We start from the raw sequence: 22,731 nt of genomic DNA, 5'->3' as shown, positions 1-22,731 counted from the left end.
CCATCTTCTGCTGCTTTCCCAGGTTCATTAGCAAGGAGCTGGACAGGAAGAACAGCCGGGATTCAGATTGGTACTCCGATACGGGATGTCAGCATTGCAGGCAGCTGCTGATCCCACTGTGCCGCAATGCATACCCCAGCAGCACAAACTTGAACTTGTCTCTACCTAGCACAGTGTTGTCCAGTGCTTGGGTTCAGCTATGTGATTCTAACATGAGTGAATCTGTCTGCATTGTTTCCCTGTTAGAATTGAAAAAAAGATTTCTTTCCTCCATACTTCTTCCATGCAAACTTCTGTGACTGTATTGTATAGAAACTGTCCTTCCTTCTTCACATTCACTCCAACCTGGTACATGGCCCATAGCAATAACTAAGTAACCAGTTTTCCATAGTATGCTTGTATTTGAGGGTACCTTCCATCTCTGCTTATGTTACTGCTGTTTTAATTCTTAGTCTTTGGCGAGTGCCATTTGAAAGGAAGTGGTTTGAATTGTTTTCTCTGCATGTGTTTCAGCGTGCCGGGACAGCCGTACCTGGAGGAGCCCTACCAGAATATCTGCTTCCAGGCTTTCCTGACTACTTTACAATCTCCAAAGTTGCCCACTATGGATGATATAACATTTTGCATGGTAGGTGGGACTATCACTGATCTTGTGAATGTCACAAGTATGTGTAAAAGCAAGGGAGAACAGAGGCTGTTACCAAAGAGGTTTTTTTTTTTTTAAGATTTATTTATTTATTTGAAAGGCAGAGTTGCAGAGAGGTAGAGGCAGAGAAAGAGAGAGAAGTCTTCCATCTGCTGGCTCACTCCCCAAATGGTCAAAACGATCGGAGCTGAGCCAATCCAAATTCAGACGCTAGAGCTTCATCTGGGTCTCCCATGTGGGTACAGGGGCCTAAGGACTCCGGCCATCTTCTACTGCTTTCCCAGGCCATAGCAGAGAGCTGGATCGGAAGTGGAGTAGCCAGGACTCAAACCGGTGCCCATATAGGATAGTGGCACTGCAGACAGTGGCTTTACCTGCTATGCCACAGTGCTGGCTCCATACCAAAGAGTTTAATTTGGCTTCTATATTAGTTTTATCTAATGATACAAGCATAAATAGAATGTTCATAATCTAAAATGAAGGAAATCAAGGCTTTCTTTGGGGTTTAAATGACAAGAAACTTGTTTTAAAAAAAATTATTTACTTGGGGGGCTGGCGTTATGGTATAACAGGTAAAGCTGCCACCTGCAGTGCCAGCATCCTGTATGGGCTCCAGTTCATATCCCAGTTGCTCTGCCTCCAATCCAGCTCCCTGCTAATGCTCCTGGAAAAGCAGCAGAAGGTGGCCCAAGTGTTTGGGCCCCTGCCACCCATGTGGGAGACCTGGAAGAAGCTCCTGGCTCCTGGCTTCCAACCCGCCCCGCTCCGGCCATTGTGGCCATTTGGGGAGTGAACTAGTGTCTGGACGATCTCTCTACATATAAAACTCTGCCTTTCAAATAAATAAATTTAAAAAAAATACAAAAAAATTATTTATTTGAGACACAGAGACACACACACACACAGAGACTGAGAGAGAGAACATACTCCCATCCATCGGTTTACTCCTTGGATGCCCACATCAGCTGCAGCTGGGCTGGGCTGAAGCTGGGAGCCGGAAATTCAGACTGGATCTCAGTATGGGTGGCAGGAATCCAACTGCTTGAGTCACTGCTGCTGCCTCCCAGGGTCTGCTTAGGAAGCTGGAGTCAGAAGCCAGAGGTGGGTATCAGACCCAGGCCCTGCAGTATGCGATGCAGCTGTCTTAACCCTAAGTCAAATGCCCACTCCCAAACAAGAAACTTTGTTTTGTCTTTTTTTTTTTTTTTTTTTTGACAGGCAGAGTGGACAGTGAGAGAGAGAGACAGAGAGAAAGGTCCTCCTTTTGCCGTTGGTTCACCCTCCAATGGCCACCACGGCTGGCGCGCTGCAGCTGGTGCAGTGCGCTGATCCAAAGGCAGGAGCCAGGTGCTTCTCCTGGTCTCCCATGGGGTGCAGGGCCCAAGCACCTGGGCCATCCTCCACTGCACTCCCTGGCCACAGCAGAGAGCTGGACTGGAAGAGGGGCAACCGGGACAGAATCTGGTGCCCCGACCGGGACTAGAACCCGGTGTGCCGGCGCCACAAGGCGGAGGATTAGCCTATTGAGCCACGGCGCCGGCCCTTTGTTTTGTCTTGTTTTGTTTTTACTTTGGGATTCTAGATTTTAAAGGCAGCTCTCTTTATCTTTTCCCCCTTGAATATAAAAGCAATACAGTTTCAAGCTAATAAGTATTGTTTAGGTGAAAGAGAAGAAAGTAGATTTTAGTAATATCAGCAGTATTTTATTACTTTAGGGAAAATCTGATGTAGATATGACAACTTGTTAACATGTTTTTAAAAAATATTTATTTATTTGAAAAGCAGAGTGACAGAAAAAGAGATCTTCCATTCACTGGTTCACTCCCCAAATGGCCATAACGCTGGGGCTGGCCAGGCTGAAGCCAGGAGCTGGGAACTCCATCAGAGTGTCCCACGTGGTGACGGGGGCCCAAGTAGTAGAACTGTCTTCTGCTGCCTCCCCAGGCGCAACAGCAGGAGCTAGGACAGAAGCAGAGCAACCGGAAGTTGAGCTGGCACTCTAATGGGAGATGCCAGCTTTGCAGGCAGCAGCTTAACCCACTGCACACAATGCCAGCCCCAAGATTAGCTTCTTTTTTTTTTTTTTTTTTGACAGGCAGAGTGGACAGTGAGAGAGAGAGACAGAGAGAGAAAGGTCTTCCTTTGCCGTTGGTTCATCCTCCAATGGCCGCCGCTGCAGCCGGCGCACCGCGCTGATCCGATGGCAGGAGCCAGGATCCAGGTGCTTTTCCTGGTCTCCCATGGGGTGCAGGGCCCAAGCACCTGGGCCATCCTCCACTGCACTCCCTGGCCATAGCAGAGAGCTGGCCTGGAAGAGGGGCAACCGGGACTAGAACCCCGTGTGCCGGCGCCGCAAGGTGGAGGATTAGCCTATTGAGCCACGGCGCCGGCCGAAAGATTAGCTTCTTATATTGTCATTGTCACAATTAAAACTGATGGAAATTGAACTTTTTTCTATTTTTCCCCTATTTCAAGCAAGACTACATTTTATATCCTCTCTTGTGGCTTGGTCTGTAAGGGTAGTCTTAGACATGAGGTTACTGAGTCCCGAATTCAGTCTTGGTCAGGACTGTCCTCAGGAAGCCATGCTTCTATCACTGATCATCGGCTCCCACACACAGCCCTTTGTCAAGGTTTTTTTCCTGTCATCTGAAGGCTTTTCCGAAGTGCTGCTAAAAAGGTGATTCCCAGACAACCAAACTTTTCTGCCTCTTCTTTCTAGTTGTTACAAAATGCATTAAAAGGTATACAGTCACTTCTCAATGGTGGGAAGATGAAACTGACACAGACTGAGGAACTTGGAGCTCTTCTGGCTGTGCTAAAGGTAAGGCAAGTCCGCATGTGATCCGTGTTCTTCCTGGTTAAACCCCAGACATGAGGACTGCTGCTCATCATCATTAAAAGTGCTTGTATGTACTTAAAGAGGGCAGAATAAAGTGTTCATAATCAAGCATACTAAAAAAAAATTAGGCACAGAAAGCAATAAACCTCAGTTTTAATACATTATCAAAATAGGAAGAGTACCCATGAATCTTAGGAAGGAATGAGACTAATCTGTGGATAGTCTGCTTACAGATGATCTTGAACCTGCTGTTTGTTCTTAAAGAAGAGCTTCCCTTTCTCTCCTCTGTGTGGTAGGCTGGTGGATCAAGAAGTGTTAGCAGGCTGCCATTGCCACCTGCCCCACAGTGGGACAATCAGGTCCACTTCCGAGGACCCAAGTGTTTTTAGTTCAGCCAGGAAGGAGGAAGAAGCTTCGTACTGTCTTTAGGTCACTGCTGTGTGTGATGGTCAAGACCAAAATTTTCCTTCTTGTCCTGTTTTTCCTACTCCCAAATCAAGTAGAGAGATAAACAGATATGCAGAGATGGAGATGGGTAACTAAGTGAAAATGACAAATTGTTAAAAACCAAAAAAAGAAAACCCTAGGTAGATACAATAATAGGATTAGAAATGGTCAGATAAATTTTATAGATAAAAAAATGAATAAACTAAAACCAAACAAAACATCTGATCTGGCCAAACGATATGCACCTGGAGGCAAGGTGGAATTAAGCTCTCCTTTAATCCCTAAACAAACCTTTAAACCATTTTTATTTTCTTAATAGATTGTTAAGCATTAATCTGTGTTCTGATTCTGTTTTATGACTTACTATGTTTTGTGTTTGTATCTCCTTGTTCATCATTGTCAGAAATCCATGTTCCATGGACTGCCTGGGCTGAGCATCGAGATGCCCACCGTGTTGTACCCAACTCCACTTCCTCAGTATGACGGACGGCCACCTGTCCAGCCACAGCAACCGGAATCCAGTGCCTCCCGACCAACTGCAGTACGTTTATGTCTATTTAGAGTGTGGTTTTGGATTGTTTAACTAGCTTGCCGTGTGTTTCCTTCCTTCCTTCCTTCCTTTTATTTTTTCTTTTTTTTTTTTCTTTTGTTAAAGATTTATTTTATTTATTTGAAAGACCGAGTTACAGAGAGAGGTAGAGACAGAGCGAGCGATCTGCTTATTCACTCCTCAAATGGCTGCAGTGGCCAATACGGAGCCAGGAGCCAGGAGCCAGGAGCTTCTGCTGGGCCTCCCACACGGGTGCAGGGGCTCAGACACTTGGGCCATCTCCTACTGCCTTCTCAGGCGCATAAGCAGGGAGCCGCAGGCCTGGCCTTTAACCCGCTGCGCCACAACACTGGCCCTGCCATATGTTCTCTGTGATTTGCATCATTGCTGCCCCCAAAGGCCACCTTGAATTTAGTTTCAATTGGGTTCCTACTTATTTAATCTAAATTCATCAGACTGCTGAAAATACCAGTTAGGGAATCTTTTACTTGTAAAGTTCTGGGCAGGGAACAGCTTTTGAAGATGAGCATTCATTTTATACACAAAGCCAAGCGTCGTCATCCCCCAAATGCTCAAGACCAGAAGTCAATAAACATTATCTGTAAAAGGCTAGCTAGGGGCCGGTGCTGTGGCTCACTAGGCTAATCCTCCGCCTTGCGGCGCCGGCACACCGGGTTCTAGTCCTGGTCGGGGCGCCGGATTCTGTCCTGGTTGCCCCTCTTCCAGTCCAGCTCTCTGCTGTGGCCCGGGAGTGCAGTGGAGGATAGCCCAAGTCCTTGGGCCCTGCACCCCATGGGAGACCAGGATAAGTACCTGGCTCCTGCCATCGGATCAGCGCGGTGTGCCGGCCGCAGCGCACTGGCTGCGGCGGCCATTGGAGGGTGAACCAACAGCAAAGGAAGACCTTCTCTGTCTCTCTCTCTCACTGTCCACTCTGCCTGTCAAAAAAAAAAAAAAAAAAAGGCTAGCTAGGAGATAGTGTAGGTCTCTCACAACTACCAGCTCTGTAGTTGCAGTGCAAAGCTGCCGTCGGCACCGTGCAAATGAATGGGCATGGCTGTGGTCCAGAAAATCTATTTACAGAAGCTAAATTCGTCCTCTGGACCGTAGTCTGCCTCTGTGGACTGTTGGCAGCGCACTGGCTGGTCAGATCACTGTCTCCCAGCTGAACATACACCAGATCTCCCAGGCTTTCCACATAGCTGCTGGCTCCCTCATGCTTCAGTTGGAGAGTTGAGCAAACAGATAGATGGCTCAGGTTTCATTTTTAAGATTTATTTCATTTATTTGAAAGGTAGAGAGAGAGAGATCTTCCATCTGCTGGTTCACTTCTCAAATGGCTTTGGTGGCCAGAACTGGGCCAGGCCTAACCCAGAAGCCTGGAACTCCATTTGAGTCTCCCACATGGGTAGCAAGGACCCAAACACTTGTGCCATCCTCTACTGCTTTCCCAGGTGCATTAGCAGGGAGCTGCATCCGAAGCAGAGCAGCTGGGAAGCAGAGCCACCAGGACTTGAACCAGCCCTGCAGTATGGGATGCCAGCATTGTAGCCAGCCCTGGGTCAGGTTTTACATCCAGCAATGTAGTACCTGCTAAAAAAATGCTCATCATTAGAAATTCTTTCACTGATTGACTTATTCAGTGGTTACCGAACATCTTTTACAATCCAGGTGTTGTGCTCAGCATTAAAGATAGACTCTAGTCGTTCCTGGAAGTCTGGGGGAGAAGGCAGAGATGGATAAATAAACCATAAGCGTGCAGTGTTAGGATTTTTTCACCTGAATAATCACAGGGTCGAAGGGGAAGAGGCAGGCAGGCATTTGGTCTAACAGGTAAGATGCTAGTTCAGCTTCCTACTAATGCAAGCCTTGGAAGGCAGCAGTGACGGCTCAAGTAATTGAGTCCCTGCCACCCACATGGGAGACCTGGACTGAGTTCCTAGCTTCAACCCTGGTATAGAGCTGTGGTAGGGACTTTGTGAGTGAACCAGCAGAGGGGAGCACACGTTCTCCCTCTCTTACCCTCTCTTACTCTTTCTCTCTCGCTCTCTCTGAGACACACACTGTCTCCCTCACACGTACTCTTTGTCTGCTCTTTCTGATAGCTGTCTCTATCTCTCTGGCTGGCTGTCTGCCTCTGAAATAAATACATTAAAAAAAATTTTTTTAAAGCCACTGCCTGAAAGACTTAAAGAATATGCACAGGGTTCTCTGGGAGCATGTTCAGGTGCCTGATCCAAGTGGAGGAGTGGGAGAAGGCTTTTTAGTCATAGCTAAACTGGAACCCCAGAGTGAACAGCAGCACCGAGAGGAGGGAGGTGTTGTATTCTGAGGAAAGTTGGCTGAACCAGAGAATGAGAACACTTGTAGCCCAGCTGTTAACTAGTAGGTCTAAGTAGCGAGGATGGGTGGGGCAGGTGTGTATGGAGGCCAGGTCAGAAGGATCTTGTATGGTATGCTAAGCAGTTTTTATCTCATGGGTGATGGGGATTCCTTGAAAGATCTGATCTGAGTGTAGTATCAGCAGAGCCCCTCCCACTGAGTAGGAATCTTGAGACCAAAAAATGAGGAAGGCAGCTCCATATAAGAATAAATGAGTTTATTAGGGGACTCACCCGCGGGATTCCAGGTCAGGGTCAGGGCAGCCCTGGTGGGGCTACAGCAAGCTGTAGTCCACTCCTGCTGCACAGAAGAGTGGCAGAGGGGAGGGTTGTGCTTTTGTGGCTCCCAGGGAGCTGGGGGCCGGAACTTGTGTCACGGCATCCCTTTAGGGACCCCTCAGGCATCTTCCTGGGCTGTCTCACCTGAGCAGGAAAGCGATTTAGCATTTAAACTATGGCTGCAGAGTGGCCCCCGGGAGACTGACAGGTGGTCAGCTCCCTCTGAGAGTGAGCCAGACTCAGGGCAGCCTCACTCTGGATCGCTGTTGCACAGGTAGCAAGTAAGAGGGTGAACCTGCATCCACGTGAATAATTCAAGGTAGAAGTGAGGGGGATTTTTCTGCAAGGCCAGGGACTCTGAGAACTCAGAGGAAGGCACATAGTCCAGTGACACAGAGACGCCACAAAAGGGAAGAAAGAGAAAAGAAGGAAACCAGCTTCAACCTAGTATCTGCTTCTGCTTAGCCCCAAGGCCCTAAACACACAGCACGTGTGCTTTGTGATGCATCGCCATCTCTCCTTTGCACGCATCTTCAGTAGGACTGGCCGGTGTCTTCCCTGGGAGGACTGAGAAAATGGGCACTCAAGTCATTTCCTATGGGCTTTACATTTCTCTCGTGGAATCCCAATTGAAAAGGCCGAATACTATCACAGGCAGTGTGCAAGGTGGGTGGTCTTGGCCTCATGCTTACAGAAGAGGAAGGTCAGGCTCAGAGAGGCTGTATGGTTTCCCCAGAATCACAGAGGTGGAGTTTAAACCCAGGCCCCTTTCTGCTCTATCCTGTGTGTTTCATTGCCTTATTTCCTGCTGTGCAGTAGGGTGTCCTAACACTGTGCCTGACACAGGGTATGAAGTAATTCCTTTACTCCTCTTCCTCTTCTTTCTTCACACTACATTTTGGGAATGACTTAGCTGCATTCAAATGAGGAAGTACCAGTGATTCAGTATTTTTCTGTTTTTCATTTATTTACATATTTATTGGTTATTCAAGAGACAGAGAGAGAGAGCTCTCATCCGTTGGTTCAGTCCACAGGGTTGGGCCAGGCTGGAGTTGGGAGCTGGGGATTCAGTCTAGTCTCCCACACGGGTGTCAGGACCCAACTACTTGAGCCTTCACCAGCTGCTTCCTGGGAGGCACATTAGCAGGAAGCTGGAATTGGGGTCAGAGCCAGGACTCTGCCTAGGCATCTGATAGGGGATGCGGGTGTCCAAACCAGTGTCTTAACCATTAGGTCAAATGCCAGCCCCCAAAAACTGTTTTGAAATCTCTCTCATACGTATGTCTTCATTTGCTTCTAAAATCAGAACAAAAAGAAAAAATTGAAGGTAAAACCAAGGAAGAACCAGCAAGGCGAGGAGGAGGAGGAAGAATCCGGCGGAGAATCAGAAGCGGCCGCAGTCACTGGCGTGGGCAGCATGAGCCTGCATGAAGGAAACGCTGCACGTGCCTCCTCGCCCGGCGGCCTGAGGTTGCCGCTCGGTGGAGGTGGAGGTGGGGCTGCGGGAAAGGAACACGTCTCCTCGCCCTTCGGCTCCTCGGGTTGGAAGAGGGTCAGCAGCAGTGAGTCAGACTATTCGGATGCAGAAGGAGGCGTGCAGAGTAAAATGAGGTAGTAGTATTTTGTTATACTCCTGTACCTTGCATGTAAGTGAATCGCTTTGCTTGGAGCCCTGACTTGAGCATTCTCGTTGCAGTGGGCCTTGGCATTACTCTGGAGATGCTCTGCCCTCTTGATCTGCCTTTGCACGTGTTCTCCCTGGAATATTCTTTCCTTCACTTTTCCTATTTTTCTAATTTTTTTCCTTTTGTCTTGTTAACCACTGCTCATTTTCAGTAGCAGCTCAGAAGTCATGGTCTCTGGGACACCTTTCCTAACCCTTTGGGTTGGGTACCCTTGCTGGGAGACACTTTGCCTTCCCTCTGCCCCAGTATTGTTATTCATGTGTTAGAGTTCTCTCTCTCACTGTCCATTGCTGCCATGCATACATTTATCAAGGGCACAGGCATTGCTTATGTCTAACAGCCTCAGCATAACATTAGCCTGGCACGGGCCTGTGGTCATTGGTGGCTTGGAGGATGGATGGGGACTCTGTACTGTTACGCATCCAGCACTCATTTTCTTTTCTTTTTTTTTAAGATGTATTTATTTATTTGAGAGGCAGAGTTACAGAGAGAGGGAGAGACAGAAAAGTCTTCCATCTGCTGGTTCACTCCCCAAATGGCCACAATGGGCAGAGCTAAGCTGATCCCAAGCCAGGAGCTTCTTCTGGGTTTCCTATGTGGGTGCAAGGGCCCAAGCACTTGGGCCATCTTCCACTGCTTTCCCAGGCCTTAGCAGAGAGCTGGATCAGAAGAGGAACAGCTAGGATTAGAACCAGCGCCCACATGGAGGTGTTGTAGGTGGAGGCTTAGCCCACTACACCACAGCGCCAGCGTCCTGGCACTATTTTTCTGACATCAGAGTGTTGCCTTCTCATTCTCTGGGTAGCTGTGCTTTTTTTGTGCTATAATATATTTTGATTATATTTTGGGAAAAAATTTTTTTTTGCTACCACATTAGCATTTTTAGGGCTTATTCAGGATGTTACTTTCACTTGAATCATCTGCAATAAATAGCACTGCGTGTTTCCATGTTTTAAAAACTATTTTAAAAAACCTTCTTTTCCTCCTTCTCTTGACTTACGAAAGGTCTTACCAAGCCAAAGTTCGCCAAGGAGCATTAGCTTGTTTTCTTTCTACTGTAAAATCAATAGAAAAAAAAGTTCTGTACGGCTACTGGTCAGCCTTCATTCCGGACACACCTGAGCTCGGAAGCCCGCAGTCCGTGTCCCTGATGACTCTCACATTAAAAGACCCCTCCCCAAAGGTAAGAGCATTTACAGCCCAAGTTTACCATAGGGAGGGGATTTCCCAAGTCTGAGCTCTCACCCGAGTACAGCTCTGACTCATGCTGACCAGGCAGGAGGATAGGAGCTGGGTTTCTGTGAGTAACCCATTGGAGGAGAGGAGGTCCTGGCCCGGGCCCTGTTCAGTGAAGCCTGAGCGCCCTGCACTGGAGCTTTGTTGTCCCCCTTCAGCACCAGGGAAGCAGCTGTGCTCCCTGCCTTGTGTGAAACGTTGGTTGTCCCGGCACTTGTAGCAGAAACAATCGGGGAGAGGTGACACACAACTTAGTGCACCATCATGGTACATAACGGTTATGAAGAATGCATCAGATGGAAAAATGCTCATAAGGTTTTGTGAAAGCACAGGATTTAGAATTGTATATACAGTCAAAGCCCAACAGTGGCTTTTTTTCTTTGAGCTTTTCCATATTTTCAAATCACATGTAGTAAACATTTACGTGTTTTTATGAGAAAAACTGATTCTTTTGCAAAGAAGAGAAAATGGTGGTAGTCATAAATAGCTGTAGCATGGTGTCCCATGGCTGATCAGATTTTTGTCTCTACTGATTTGTTAACTCCCTTCCAGAAGTTAGTCTTTAGCCAGGTAAGGAAAAGAGCCTGCTATTCCCTTTCTCATCAAGAAGATTAGACAGTCATGCTGAGTGCCGTCTGGGTGTCCCTAGGTAACCAGTTTCCCACTTGGTGTGAGTAGTTTCAGGCCAATAATGTATTACTCCTTTTCTGTTTTTAAGATTTTCCCTTAAATTGGAAGTTGTGGGGGAGCTAAGTGATCTACTTGGAATACCCTTTGTTAATCTCCCCAAATAGCTAATTATTTTGTCAGAAAAAATTTCTACATGACCCTTCAAAAGTTTTTACAGGGTAAAGAAAACTAAATCACCTCAATTATACACAAAAAGTGTATTGTGGGTTGTATCAAAAACCCAATATCCTAAGTAGTTAAACCAGAAATTTTACAGATCAGCTGAATCGGCAGTAAACGAGAACCTGGGGGGAAATAGGGAATGAGTGGTGCAAAGTCAATCCGTCATGGAGCCGTTGCAGGCACAGAGAGGAAGATGGTATAAAGATGCAGAGACATGGATTTGAAGACCCCCAAGCCGGGGCAGCTGCCAGCAGTGGCCACGGAGATGTTGGTATGGAGCAGCAGCTGCCCAGCCAAGGAGATGTGGGCCGCGAGGGTTTCAGACGTGCGCGTAGGGGGTATGAGGGCCTATCTGATGGAAAGGAACTAAATCATTTCATGATACTACATCTTTGTATTTTAAAAATGTTTAAATTTGACTTGAAGTACCATGAGAAATTTTATTTTGAAGAATGGTCTTGTCATCCTCTTTGATTTGGGTGCCTTGTATTTTATTTTATTGTTATTAAGATTTATTTATTTATTTGAGAGTCAGACTTACAGAAGGGAGGAGGGGGAGACAGAGAGAAATCTTCCATCCACTTGTTTACTCCCCAGATGGCCACATTGGCTGGAGCTGGACCAGTCCGAACCCAGGAGCCAGGAGCTTCTCGGTCTCCTTTGTGGGTGCAGGGAGTTGGATTGGAATTGGAGCAGCCAGGGCTTGGATGGGCGCCCATATGGGATGCTGACAGTGCAGGCGGCAGCTTTACCTGCTATGCCACAGTGCTGGCCCCTGGGTGCCTTTTAGGTATATTCTTGCTACTTAACTTTGGTTAATGCAAAAAATATGATGAGAAAAGAAACATACAGAACTTCCTTCTGGAAATATCCTAGATCCAGTGCAAAAGTCTAATAATGAAAGTCTGGAGAAATGAACAAACGAGTCTTCCTTTGAAAATAGGATAAAAAATAAATGACTAAAATTACTCAGTTTAGTGTTAATGATTATGTGCAAAAGATTTTTTTTAACTAGATGTTAGTATGGAAATACTGTGATTAAATATTGTGAATAAATTGTTCACAGCAAGGCTTGGAGCATGCCTCTGCCAACTGTCCATCATGTAATTAATTGTGCACCAAGACATATGCTAGAAGAGAGGATTGAAGTAAATTGATGTCACTGAGGGAGACTTTGATAAAAGACTTCTAGATTTATGTGGAAAAATTAAAAGCACCAGTTTAGGCCTGCTGTTGTGGCGCATTCGGTTAAGCTGCTACTTGCAATGCTGACATCTGATATCAGAGTGCCAGTTTAAGTCCCAGCTGCTCTGCTTCTGATCCAGCCTCCTGCTGTTGGGCCTGGGAAGGCAGTGAAAGATGGCGTTACAAGTACTTGTACCCCTGCCACCCATGTGGGAGACCAAGTAAAGTTGCTGGCTCCTAACCTCAGCTTGGCCCAGACCTGGCTGTTGCAGCCATTTGGGAAGTGAACCAGCAGATGGAAGATGTCTCTCTCTCCTTCTTTCTGCCTTCCAAATAAATAAATAAATATTTAAGGGTTTATTTATTTATTTGAAAGGCAGAGTTACGGAGAGGCAGAGGCAGAGGGATCCTCATCCTCTGATTCACTCCCCAGATGTCCACAACAGCTGGAGCTGGGCCAGTCTGAAGCCAGGAGCTTCTTCTGGGTCCCCCACATGGGTGCAGGGGCCCAAGGATTTGGGCCATCTTTCACTTTCCCAGGCCATAGCAGAGAGCTGGATCGGAAGTGGAGCAGCCAGGTCTTGAACCAGCACCCATATGGGATGTGGCACTGCAGATGGTGGCTTTACCCGCTACACCATAGCGACGGCCCCATTATTTTATTATTTTAAAATAAATAAAAGCTCCAGTTGATGAAGTTAGGTTAGAACAGCATTCCGGGTTGACCAGAAGTAATGAAAATGAGTAGCCATGTCTACAGGCCACGTGGCCATGGTCTCAGGTGTCCGTTATGCACGTAGAACTCCATGGCTGGCGTTTCTGTTAGCCAGCATTACACATGACGAGAGAGGTGGCGGCCCACGTACATGGGTCCTTGCCACGTGGGAGGCTTGATTGAGGTCTTGGCTCCTGGCTTCAGTTTGCCTAGCCCCTGCTGATGCAGCTGTTTACGGAGTGAACCAGTGGATGGGAGATTGCTCTATCTATTTGTCTGCCTCTCAAGTAAATTCAATTAAATAAATGAATAAAAACTTAACAGAAAACACAACATGACTAATTTAATAATTTCTTCCGTATTATTTCCCCATGTGTTATTAAGGCATATTAAGGAGATTCATCAACAAAACTTTGGTCTAAAGAACGAACTTTGGAGCAGACTTTTCACTTAATGTCTTGAGAATTATATATTATACTTCAAATTCCATGATGAGTATTTGTTTCTCTTTTAGATAAGTGTGAAAGATGGACACAAGTCAGAATCTGGAAACTAGCATAACTAGAAAAGAGAATGAAAATGGTGGTAGTCGGGTCTCCTCCTCCATGGCACCCAAGAGCAGATAGCCTTTGCTAGGGTGTCTCCAAACCCAGAGGCTCCGCCTCCCCTGAAAGACAGCGACTTCTGTAAGATCCAATACAATTAGCCCTGAAACCGGGAATAATAATCAGTACTTGAACAAAGCCAAAGAGAAGAGCCAGGTGCCCCCTCTCGGCCCGGGCTCCTTTCTCACACTCACAGAGATGTCCAGCACAGAAAGGGGAACACATGAGGTCTGGCTGAGCCACATCAGCAAACGTTCCTGCTCTTTTCTTAACTAGCAAAACAGCGAAAACTGCTTTTCTCTTTTATTAGCTTCATACAAGCCTTCGTGTCTAAAGAGGTGAAACCACATTTGAATAAAACAGCACACTGCTGTTGGTGAGATGGAAGTCTTTCCCTCATCATTGTTAGGTATACAGACAATAAAAACTCAGCCAACACAATGAGATCTCTGGGGAGCTACACTTGTTATGATTTGCTTGCACATGCATAGTTTCTGCTAATACAGCTGATTAGAACTGGTAAGCAGGCTATTAAATTTTGATAGAAAAGTGAAGTGAAGCGGAACCTGAGCCAGATTCAGTATCAAGAGTCACAACTGAGTAATCACAGAGAGACATGAAACAGGGTACAAAGGTAATTAACTCCGAACTGTGAGAAGTGTCATGATAGATCGCTGTGTGGATTCTGTACTTTAACGGAAAGAATAACCAGTTTCCATGACACGTCTTTCGTTTTCATCTGTGACTGGCATGGATGCCCCCGACCCAGAGTGCCAAAGTTAATTGAGCCAAAATAGTTTTTACTTCTCGAACATGAGTTAATTGCTTTCCACAGCTTGATGATGAATGTATTTGGCTTCTGACCTGTTGGAATTGTAGTTTTTAGTTGCTGTCTAAAGAAATGAGGGTTTACATTACACCTGTCTTCTCATTGCAGACCAGCCATCTCATCAGCAGGTGACAGACCATTTGTTTTTGGATGAGCCCTGAGCTAAGAATGGTTTTTACACTTTTGGATAGTTTCTAATAATCAGAGGAATATTTCATGATACGTGAAAATTACATAGAATTCAAGTTCATTGTCCATGGTGACATGAAATTGAAACAGCTGCATTTTTGCCTTCACGGAGCACCTGTGCAGCAACTGGCTGTGAAGGCTAGACTGCCACACAGGTCCAGCTGGCCCATCAGAGCAGACGTCGCCAGCCCAGATCCAAGTTCTGAGGTCAGCTGACCTTGACTCAGCTGTCCCTCTCTTGTCCTTTCATACATAGACACCCAGTTTCCTCACACAGATTACACTAACTTCTGAACACTCAAGCAACTCTACTATGAATTTGTTTTCAGAGTAATACATGTCAGATGTTTTTACAATTCCACTCTGGAGAAAGCCTACAAGAAGTGATTTGTTACTTGGAGTTATAAAATAGTTGAAAGCTTTCTGGAAAATTTTTTCACTGCAAACTCAGACACACTTAATGTTGAGTAAATAGATTAGATCTTCAAATTAGGGTGTTTGTTTCCTGCTTTTACAAAAATCTGACCAGAAATGTTCAACAGAGTCACACAGAGAGAGGAGAGGCAGAGAGAGAGAGGTCTTCCATCCACTGGCTCACTGCCCAATTGGCTGCAACGACTGGAGGTGTGCCGATCCGAAGCCAAGAGTGCAGGGGCCCAAGGACTTGGGCCATCTGCTGCTTTCCCAGGCCACAGCAGAGAGCTGGATCAGTGTGGAGCAGCCGGGTCTCGAACTGGCATCTATATGGGATGTTGGCGCTTCAGGCCAGGGCGTTAGCCCACTGCGCCCCAGCGCTGGCCCCGAAGTTACAGTATTATTAACAGTCCTGCATATATTACTACATATATTATTAACAGTCCTGCATATATTACTACATATATTAACAGTCCTGCATATTACTACATATATTATTAACAGTCCTGCATATATTACTACATATATTATTAATAGTCCCGCATATATTACTACATATATTATTAACAGTCCCTCATATATTACTACATATATTGTTAATAGTCCCGCATATATTACTACATATATTCCAATTCAGTTAAATTGCCTTTCTTTCCATTGCTGATTTATTCTTTGCTTTCTGTGACTATGAGGTATTCTCACTATAGACAGTGCTGTTTCCTGCAGCTAAAACTGTTTCTGAAAGTTAGTTCGCTGATGGTGACTGCCCAATCGAAGGGACACAAAGTTCCTGGTGTCCCGTTTAAGTCAAGATTAAGCTCTCAGGTGACTCAGGGTGGAATCTAAAACAGAACGTTCCCAGGAGCTTGGATAGGAAACAGGTTCTGGATGCTTGCATTTTTTCTACCCCACGATCTGTTTCGTTCTGTCTTTTCCGTTGGCCTTACTTAGAAAAAAACCAGGCTTCTGTTGTTTACGTTATTTTCATACTCGGGGTTTCAGGCTTTGGTGCTGTGGTATAGCTTAGACATGTTCCTTACTGAAGGAAGACTGAACAGCCATGTGAAGGAAGGTGTTTTTGATTAGGTCTGGGGTGAAAATGGCCCAGTTCATGACTGTATTTAGAACCTGATTGATAATCCCTTTGCCTTTATTCTTCTAGTTAAAATGATTCTAAATACTTGGAACATCATGTATAGAAGGAAAGGAACCGAGCTTCTGGTTTTTAACTAACCAGTGTGGATCATCCTGAAATTTCAGACACGCGCCTGTGCCCTGCAAGTTTTGTCAGCCATCTTGGAAGGCTCAAAGCAGTTTCTTTCCGTTGCTGAAGATACCAGTGACCACAGAAGGGCTTTTACCCCGTTCTCCGTGATGATCGCTTCCAGCATTAGAGAGCTGCACAGGTGTCTTCTCCTGGCTTTGGTGGCGGAGTCGTCCTCTCAGACCCTCACTCAGATCATCAAGGTAAGTGTGCCGGGATTCCTGGGCTTCCAGAGGGCGTTCCCCTGTCTCGAGTTTGTATGATGTCGTACATAGCCCCAGAGTCACTTAAGAATGTAAAGAAGTCATAATTCCATTAAAGATAGACTGTTTGGCAGTCTGTACCTCCCTGCCAGATCCTACCTACTATCTGTATTCCAAGTGGATGACTTACTAAAAACACTCCTTTATCTTTTTTTTTTTTTTTTTTTAAGGGAAAGGGTTTACTGGGGGAAACCTGACAGACCGGAGGGAAAGGGTGAAGAAGGAAAAGAGGGAGAAGGAGAGTAAGAGAGAGATTGACAGAGAGACAGAGACAGAGGGACAGAGATCAGGAGATGGAAAGGGAGAGGATGGAGAAGAGACAGAGAGCCACATGTTCAGAAACAGGTCCTCTTAAAACTTTGCTGGGGGCAGGCAGGGAAGTGGGAGCAGCGAATCCCATTAGATGGGGGTGGGGCTGACACCGATGGTTGGGCCATGTGGCCACCTGGCTTCCAGCAATGGCAGTAGAGGTTAGAGCCTAGGATGGTGTCAGGGTGTAGATCACACCATAGATAAGACTACACCATTTTACTAACATTCCCCCCTTTTGTTTTTTATAAAGCAGGAGTTGTATGGGATTACACTAGCCCCAAAAAGTCCAGGAGGGGTAGAGGGACGATGATGTGTCTTTAGAGCTACTTCCTGCTGTCACGGGGCGATGAGATACCCTCTGCTGTCATGGGGCTTTATCTTTTGTGTTAAGTTGTCTATTAAGAATACAAATGCTACTTAAAAGGAAACAGACGAGAAGAACTGATTTTCAAATAAATGTATCATATTATATTAATATATCATATTAATATATCATATTAATATATCATATTAATTATATGATATAAAACTCTGTTTCTGTGCTGTGGCTTATTCTGGCCTGTTGATGAGCTTTTGTGTGTGTGTTTTACAGTGCCTTGCAAATTTAGTATCAAACGCACCTTACAACCGCCTAAAACTCAGCCTGCTGACCAAAGTCTGGAACCAGATAAAGCCTTACATCCGCCACAAAGGTTGGTAGTGGTTTAAAACTGATCACTTCTTAACAGCCATCGTGTGCCTGTCTTAAAAAGCACCCAGAGCAGTTTGAGAGGTTTATGAGATCTTACCTGCCCTCCTCAAATTTTCAAGGACACCCACTGTTGTTGAGTTCTGCTTTTGACCCTCAAGCCCTAGTGAGTGGAGGTGAGCTGAAGATTTAGTTGTGAAGTTAATTCCTCTTCAGTGCTTCAGGGCAGGGACCCTAGAATCCGTGTAGAATTAGTACTGAGCCAAGCATAGGTGGCCTCCCTCAAGTTCTAATAGTTTATATCCTTTAGGCATAGGTATAAGACAGATGGGTCCATGGGTGGATGCACAGACAGAAGCTAGATAGGACCAGTGCTGTGATATATAGAAGGTTAAGCATCCACCTGCAGCCCCAGCATCCCATATGGGCACCTGTTTGAGTCCCAGCTGTTCCACTTCCAATTTAGCTTCCTGAGTCCCAGCTGTTCCACTTCCAATTTAGCTTCCTGCTTGATGGCCTGGAAAAAGTGGCAGAAGATGGCCCAAGTTTTTGGGCCCCTGCGCCCATGTGGGAGATTGGATAAAGCTCCTGGCTTCAGCCTGGCCCAGATGCCCACAGCATCCAGGCCAAAGCCACGAGCTTCATCTGGATCCCCCATGTGGGTAGCAGGGTTCCAAACCTTTTGGCCATCTTCCACTGCCTTTCCCAGACCATTAGCAAGGAGCCAGATCAGAACTGGAGCAGCCGGGACTCGAACTGGCACCCATATTGGATGCCAATGTCACAGGCAGCGGCTTTGCCCACTACACCACAACACCGGCCCCAAACCTAAAATCTTTAATATTATCTCCTCTAAAGTTGAAATGAAACCCAGAATTTCAAGTCCACACTAACAACAGGGTCTTCTTATTCCTTGTTATTTCTTGACTTACTGCCACGTGTGTGCTGTAAACATTTGCCCTTAGATGTTGGTGTTTGTTTTGTTTGCAAGCTTTCAGATCAGACTGTATTCTGATGCGCTGTTTCCATTCAGAGCCGTAGAAAACGAATGAAGTGTAGATTCTCTTCCATGCCGCTGCGGGAAGTGCACTGGGGCTGGAGTCAATCCAGGGGTCTCAGCCCACGTCCACTCTGTCATCTCAGAGTCCTGGCTTCTCTGAACCCCAGTTTCCTTCTGATGGGGAGAGTTGGACCTACTTCATAAGATTTTGATGAGGCTCAAATGAAATAATTATATGTAAATAAGTCCAACCTGCTCCTTACACCAGTGTATAAAATGGTACCCAGAAAGATAAAACTTGCCTCGAAGTCCCTCATTACATCAGTGGCAGGAATAAGAGGAAAGCAGCCCACGGCTCCAGAGCCTGTCTTCTGCTCACTCTGCTGCATCAGCTATCCTCTGAGAGGACTGCATTGTGTCAGAGTTCTCTCTCAAGTTTCTGACTGTGTCCTCCAGGAACTTACACTCTTCAGACCCTGAACTACTAAGGTGAAAGCCTAACAAATTACATTCAGTATTTATATGAAGAAAGCTATAAAACTCTGATGAATGAAATAAAAAAAGTGGAGAGATACTCCGTGTTCACAACTAGGAAGACCCAATGTCAGGTCTTCCTAATTTGTTCTGCAGATTCAAAGCACTCCCGGTTAGAATCTCAGTAAGTTATTTCATAGATAGCAGCAAACAGATTCTGAAGTTGATATGGAGAGACAAAAGGCCCAGAATGGCCAATACCATATTGATAGAGAAGAACAAAGTTGAAGGACTGACATCTACTGTGAAACTAGGAAGTATGACATTGGCAAAAGTGTAGACACAAAGACCAGTGGAACAGAATAGAGAGCCCGGAAATAGGCCCACATTAAAATTATTGACTGATGTTTGACAAAGGAGCAGAGAGATTATTTTCAACAAATGGTGCTAGAACAGCTGGACACGCGCCCCCAACACACACACAGATACAATCACTTTTCTTTAAATTACTGGGCTCAATGTTGTGTTTTTTTTTTTTTTTTAGGCTCAATGTTTGTTCATTGTTCTTAGTAATTATGTCATTTGTCTTTTTAAGTCCACAGTAGTCTCCTCGAGTTTTTCTAGGTTACTGATTTTTGGAAGAAGCCAAGTCAGTTTTTTAAAGAACGTCTTGTGTTTTCAATTTGCAGTGCTGTCCCCTGTATTTCTATAACTGGAAATTAAGTCTAGAGGATTAATTAGTTTCAGCTTAAACAAGGATCGAATTTAAGTTCTTAACTGACTACAAGGACTCCTGTTAGATCCATACGATAGCCATTCCGTGGTGATAGGCTCTTCTGGTTTCCTTCATCAGATGTGAACGTTCGTGTGTCAAGTCTCACACTCTTGGGAGCCATAGTGTCCACTCATGCACCTCTGCCTGAAGTCCATCTCCTTCTACAACAGCCCTGTTCTTCTGGACTTAGCAATAGCAATTCAGCCACGCCTCACTTCAGCCCTCCTGACTGGTGGAAGAAAGCCCCCACAGGACCCTCGCTGGAAGACGCATCGATTAGCTCCCCTCAGGGGTCTTCAGAGCCCTGCTGGCTCATCCGACTTTGCATTTCCACCATCGTACTGCCCAGGGAGGATTCCTGTTTGGGTAGCAGTGCCGGCTTTGCCGCAGGGGGCATGTATGAACCGTCCCCCATGCGACTGGAGGCCTTGCAGGTAGGGGTCACTTCTTCCTTTCTGAAATGGAAGCGATTATTCCTCCTTGCAGGGTAGTTCTGAGGGCCAGGCATGTGGCAGTGGTGGTGGTGGGAGTTGTATTTTTGAGGTGGGTGATTGATTTTTTTTGGTGTGGGGGAGGTTGGAGAGGAAGGAATCCTTGATTGCAAAATGCCAGATCCATTTCTTTCTGCTCCTTTGCTGCAAGCTATTTTCGTCAGCTCAGGTACATGACAGATGCGAGGGATTGGACTGTATGACAATTCTGAAAGAAACTGCAATCCATGATTCCTGCAACTTAATATTAAATGCTTAATTCTCTATAAACTTCCCCATGGTCTTGTATCTGCTTAAAGAAACAAAGTAATCACTGCTTCGAAGGAAGAGAACCACCCTAGGGAGAAGTGTTTCCTTTTCTCTCTCCTCAGGTAGGGCCTAAGGTAAAGGCCGGGTCCTGGAGTGTGCTAGTGACTATCTGGGCGCACTGCCCAGTCTTTTAGCCTCTCCAGCTGTGAAATTTAACACCCCCTTACACAGCTATTTTCTGATAATAGTAATGGAAAGTAATCATCAGCCTTGAAACACTGAAGTTCCACGATACATGTGAAATAGAGGTCATGGTTCTTCAGGTCCTGCAGAGCGGTGTGCAGCCCCTGGTTACGTGTGAGTGATTTCCGAGACACTGAAACCCTCGTCTGGGTACCTCAGCCTCGCATTCGGGTCTCCGGCTGGTTCTCTGCTCTCTCTGCAGGTGCTGGCTCATCTGGCAAGGGGTTACTTTTCAGTGGCTCAGGTCTACTTGATGGAGCTCGGAGAGGTGATTTGCAAGTGCATGGCAGAAGCAGACCCATCTGTTCAGCTTCACGGAGCAAAGGTAATTTCTGTTAGAGCCGTGTGCTTTTTCTCTTTACTTAATAGCGTTCGCTTTGCTGCACAGCCATGGTTTCTGACCAGGGAAGGAAGACGTACATTCCTCTAGTTTCAGCTTTACATATAAACCCAAAGAATGGATTTGGTAGCTGTTGATTTTACTTCTTGAAAGAATGTCTCTGTTTTAAAAGTTCTGAGAAAAGAAAGAAAGCAGTTGGAAGGTATTTTTCCTCCTGATTTGAGGTGAACTCCAAACAGAAATGCCTTATAATCTCTGTTGTTCTGATGATTGATTTTGATAATTACTTGTTTTATTTTGGCAGCTTCTGGAAGAACTGGGTACAGGCATAATCCAACAGTATAAGCCAGATTCGACGACAGAACCCGACCAGAGGGTCCCAGTCTTCTTGGTAAGTGAATGTTTAGTTCATAGTTTTCTTTTTCTTTTTTCTTTCTTTCTTTCTTTCTTTTTTTTTTTTTTTTTTTTGACAGGCAGAGTAGACAGGGAGAGAGAGAGAGAGAGAGAGAAAGGTCTTCCTTTGCCGTTGGTTCACCCTCCAATGGCCGCCGTGGCCGGCGCACCGCGCTGATCCGATGGCAGGAGCCAGGAGCCAGGTGCTTCTTTTTCTATTTGAAGATTTATTTATTTATTTTGAAGGAGAGAAGAGGGGAGACAGAGAGCTTCCATATACTGGTTCACTCACCAGATGGCCTCAACAGCCAGCGCTGGGCCGGGCCGCAGGAGCCTCCTCCAGGTCTCCCACATGGGTGGCAGGGCCCAAGCACTTGGCACTTGGCCATCTTCCACGGCTTTACCAGGTGCTTCTGTTTTGAGACTCAGTGATAAAATGGAGTAGATGGTTTCTTTCAGTGTCAAAAATAATGGCTTATAATCTAAGATGACATGAAATCAATAAGAATATGTTTTATTTGCATGTTAGTATGTAGTCGGATCATGCGCAGCAGTGGTAAATCCAGTATTTCTTCAGCCCAGAACTGGGTTTGTTTGCTCAGGCCACCTGGTGGGAAGAGCCGGAGATTTGAATCAGGATGCCTAGGGTCCAGTGGAGGAAGCCTCCCCTAACGATGTGTGGTTGTGAGCGCGTTCCTGAATTTAGAGAGGGACAATAATCCTTACCTCACCAGGCTGTTGGGAACTTGAATGAATGTAGAGATGCTGGCACGCGGTATGTGCTCTGTGTTGTTCATTCCCTTGCCTCCCTGTCCTGTGAAGTTCCCGCCTCCTGTGATCCCAAGTTGTTTCTGTTGCCTCTACACTGTGCTTCTTCCTTGAATGAGGGGCACATGAACCCACCAGGAAACGCTTCTGCTTAGTGCCAGGAGCAAAGGCAACTCAGTGTTGGTGATGTTTTCCCTCTGCTGTCTCTCTCATATCCTCTTTTCTTTTCCCCCTCCATAATTTCTATCATCCTTGCAGTGGATTAAAAATGTCTAACCCTGGGGCTGGAGCTGTGGCGTAGTGGATTAAGCTGCCACCTGCAGTGCCGGCCTTCCATATGGGTGCTGGTTCGAGTCTTGGCTGCTCCACTTCTAATCCAGCTCCCTTCTAAGGCACGTGGGAAAGCAGTGGAAGATGGCTCGTGTGCTTAGGTCCCTGCACCCACATGGGAGACCTGGAAAAAGCTCCTGGCTCCTGACTTCAGCCTGGCCCAGCCCTGGCCATTGCGGCCATTTGGGGAGTAAAGCAGTGGATGGAAGATTGCTCTATCTGTAACTGCCTCTCCCTCTCTCTCAACTCTGCCTTTCAAGTACTTTGCTTCCTGCCAGCCACGTGG

The 22,731-nt window shown here is 46.0% G+C and overlaps 1 protein-coding gene across 1 annotated transcript in view; it reads left to right on the top strand.

Moving 5' to 3' along the window:
- Positions 1-22,731, top strand: part of HEATR6 (HEAT repeat containing 6) — a 37,360-nt gene that overhangs the window by 5,851 nt on the left and 8,778 nt on the right. Inside the window, exons 5-14 of the mRNA XM_002719074.5 lie at positions 514-628; positions 3,369-3,470; positions 4,339-4,476; positions 8,452-8,756; positions 9,836-10,013; positions 16,116-16,322; positions 17,287-17,386; positions 19,710-20,065; positions 20,817-20,939; positions 21,259-21,345. Of these exons, the coding sequence (XP_002719120.2) occupies positions 514-628; positions 3,369-3,470; positions 4,339-4,476; positions 8,452-8,756; positions 9,836-10,013; positions 16,116-16,322; positions 17,287-17,386; positions 19,710-20,065; positions 20,817-20,939; positions 21,259-21,345 (1,711 nt within the window). The remainder of the gene's footprint in view (positions 1-513; positions 629-3,368; positions 3,471-4,338; positions 4,477-8,451; positions 8,757-9,835; positions 10,014-16,115; positions 16,323-17,286; positions 17,387-19,709; positions 20,066-20,816; positions 20,940-21,258; positions 21,346-22,731) is intronic.

Source organism: Oryctolagus cuniculus, chromosome 17 (assembly GCF_964237555.1).
Source record: "Oryctolagus cuniculus chromosome 17, mOryCun1.1, whole genome shotgun sequence".
Taxonomy (NCBI): Eukaryota; Metazoa; Chordata; class Mammalia; order Lagomorpha; family Leporidae; genus Oryctolagus; species Oryctolagus cuniculus.
This window is presented reverse-complemented; position numbering and strand designations above follow the sequence as displayed.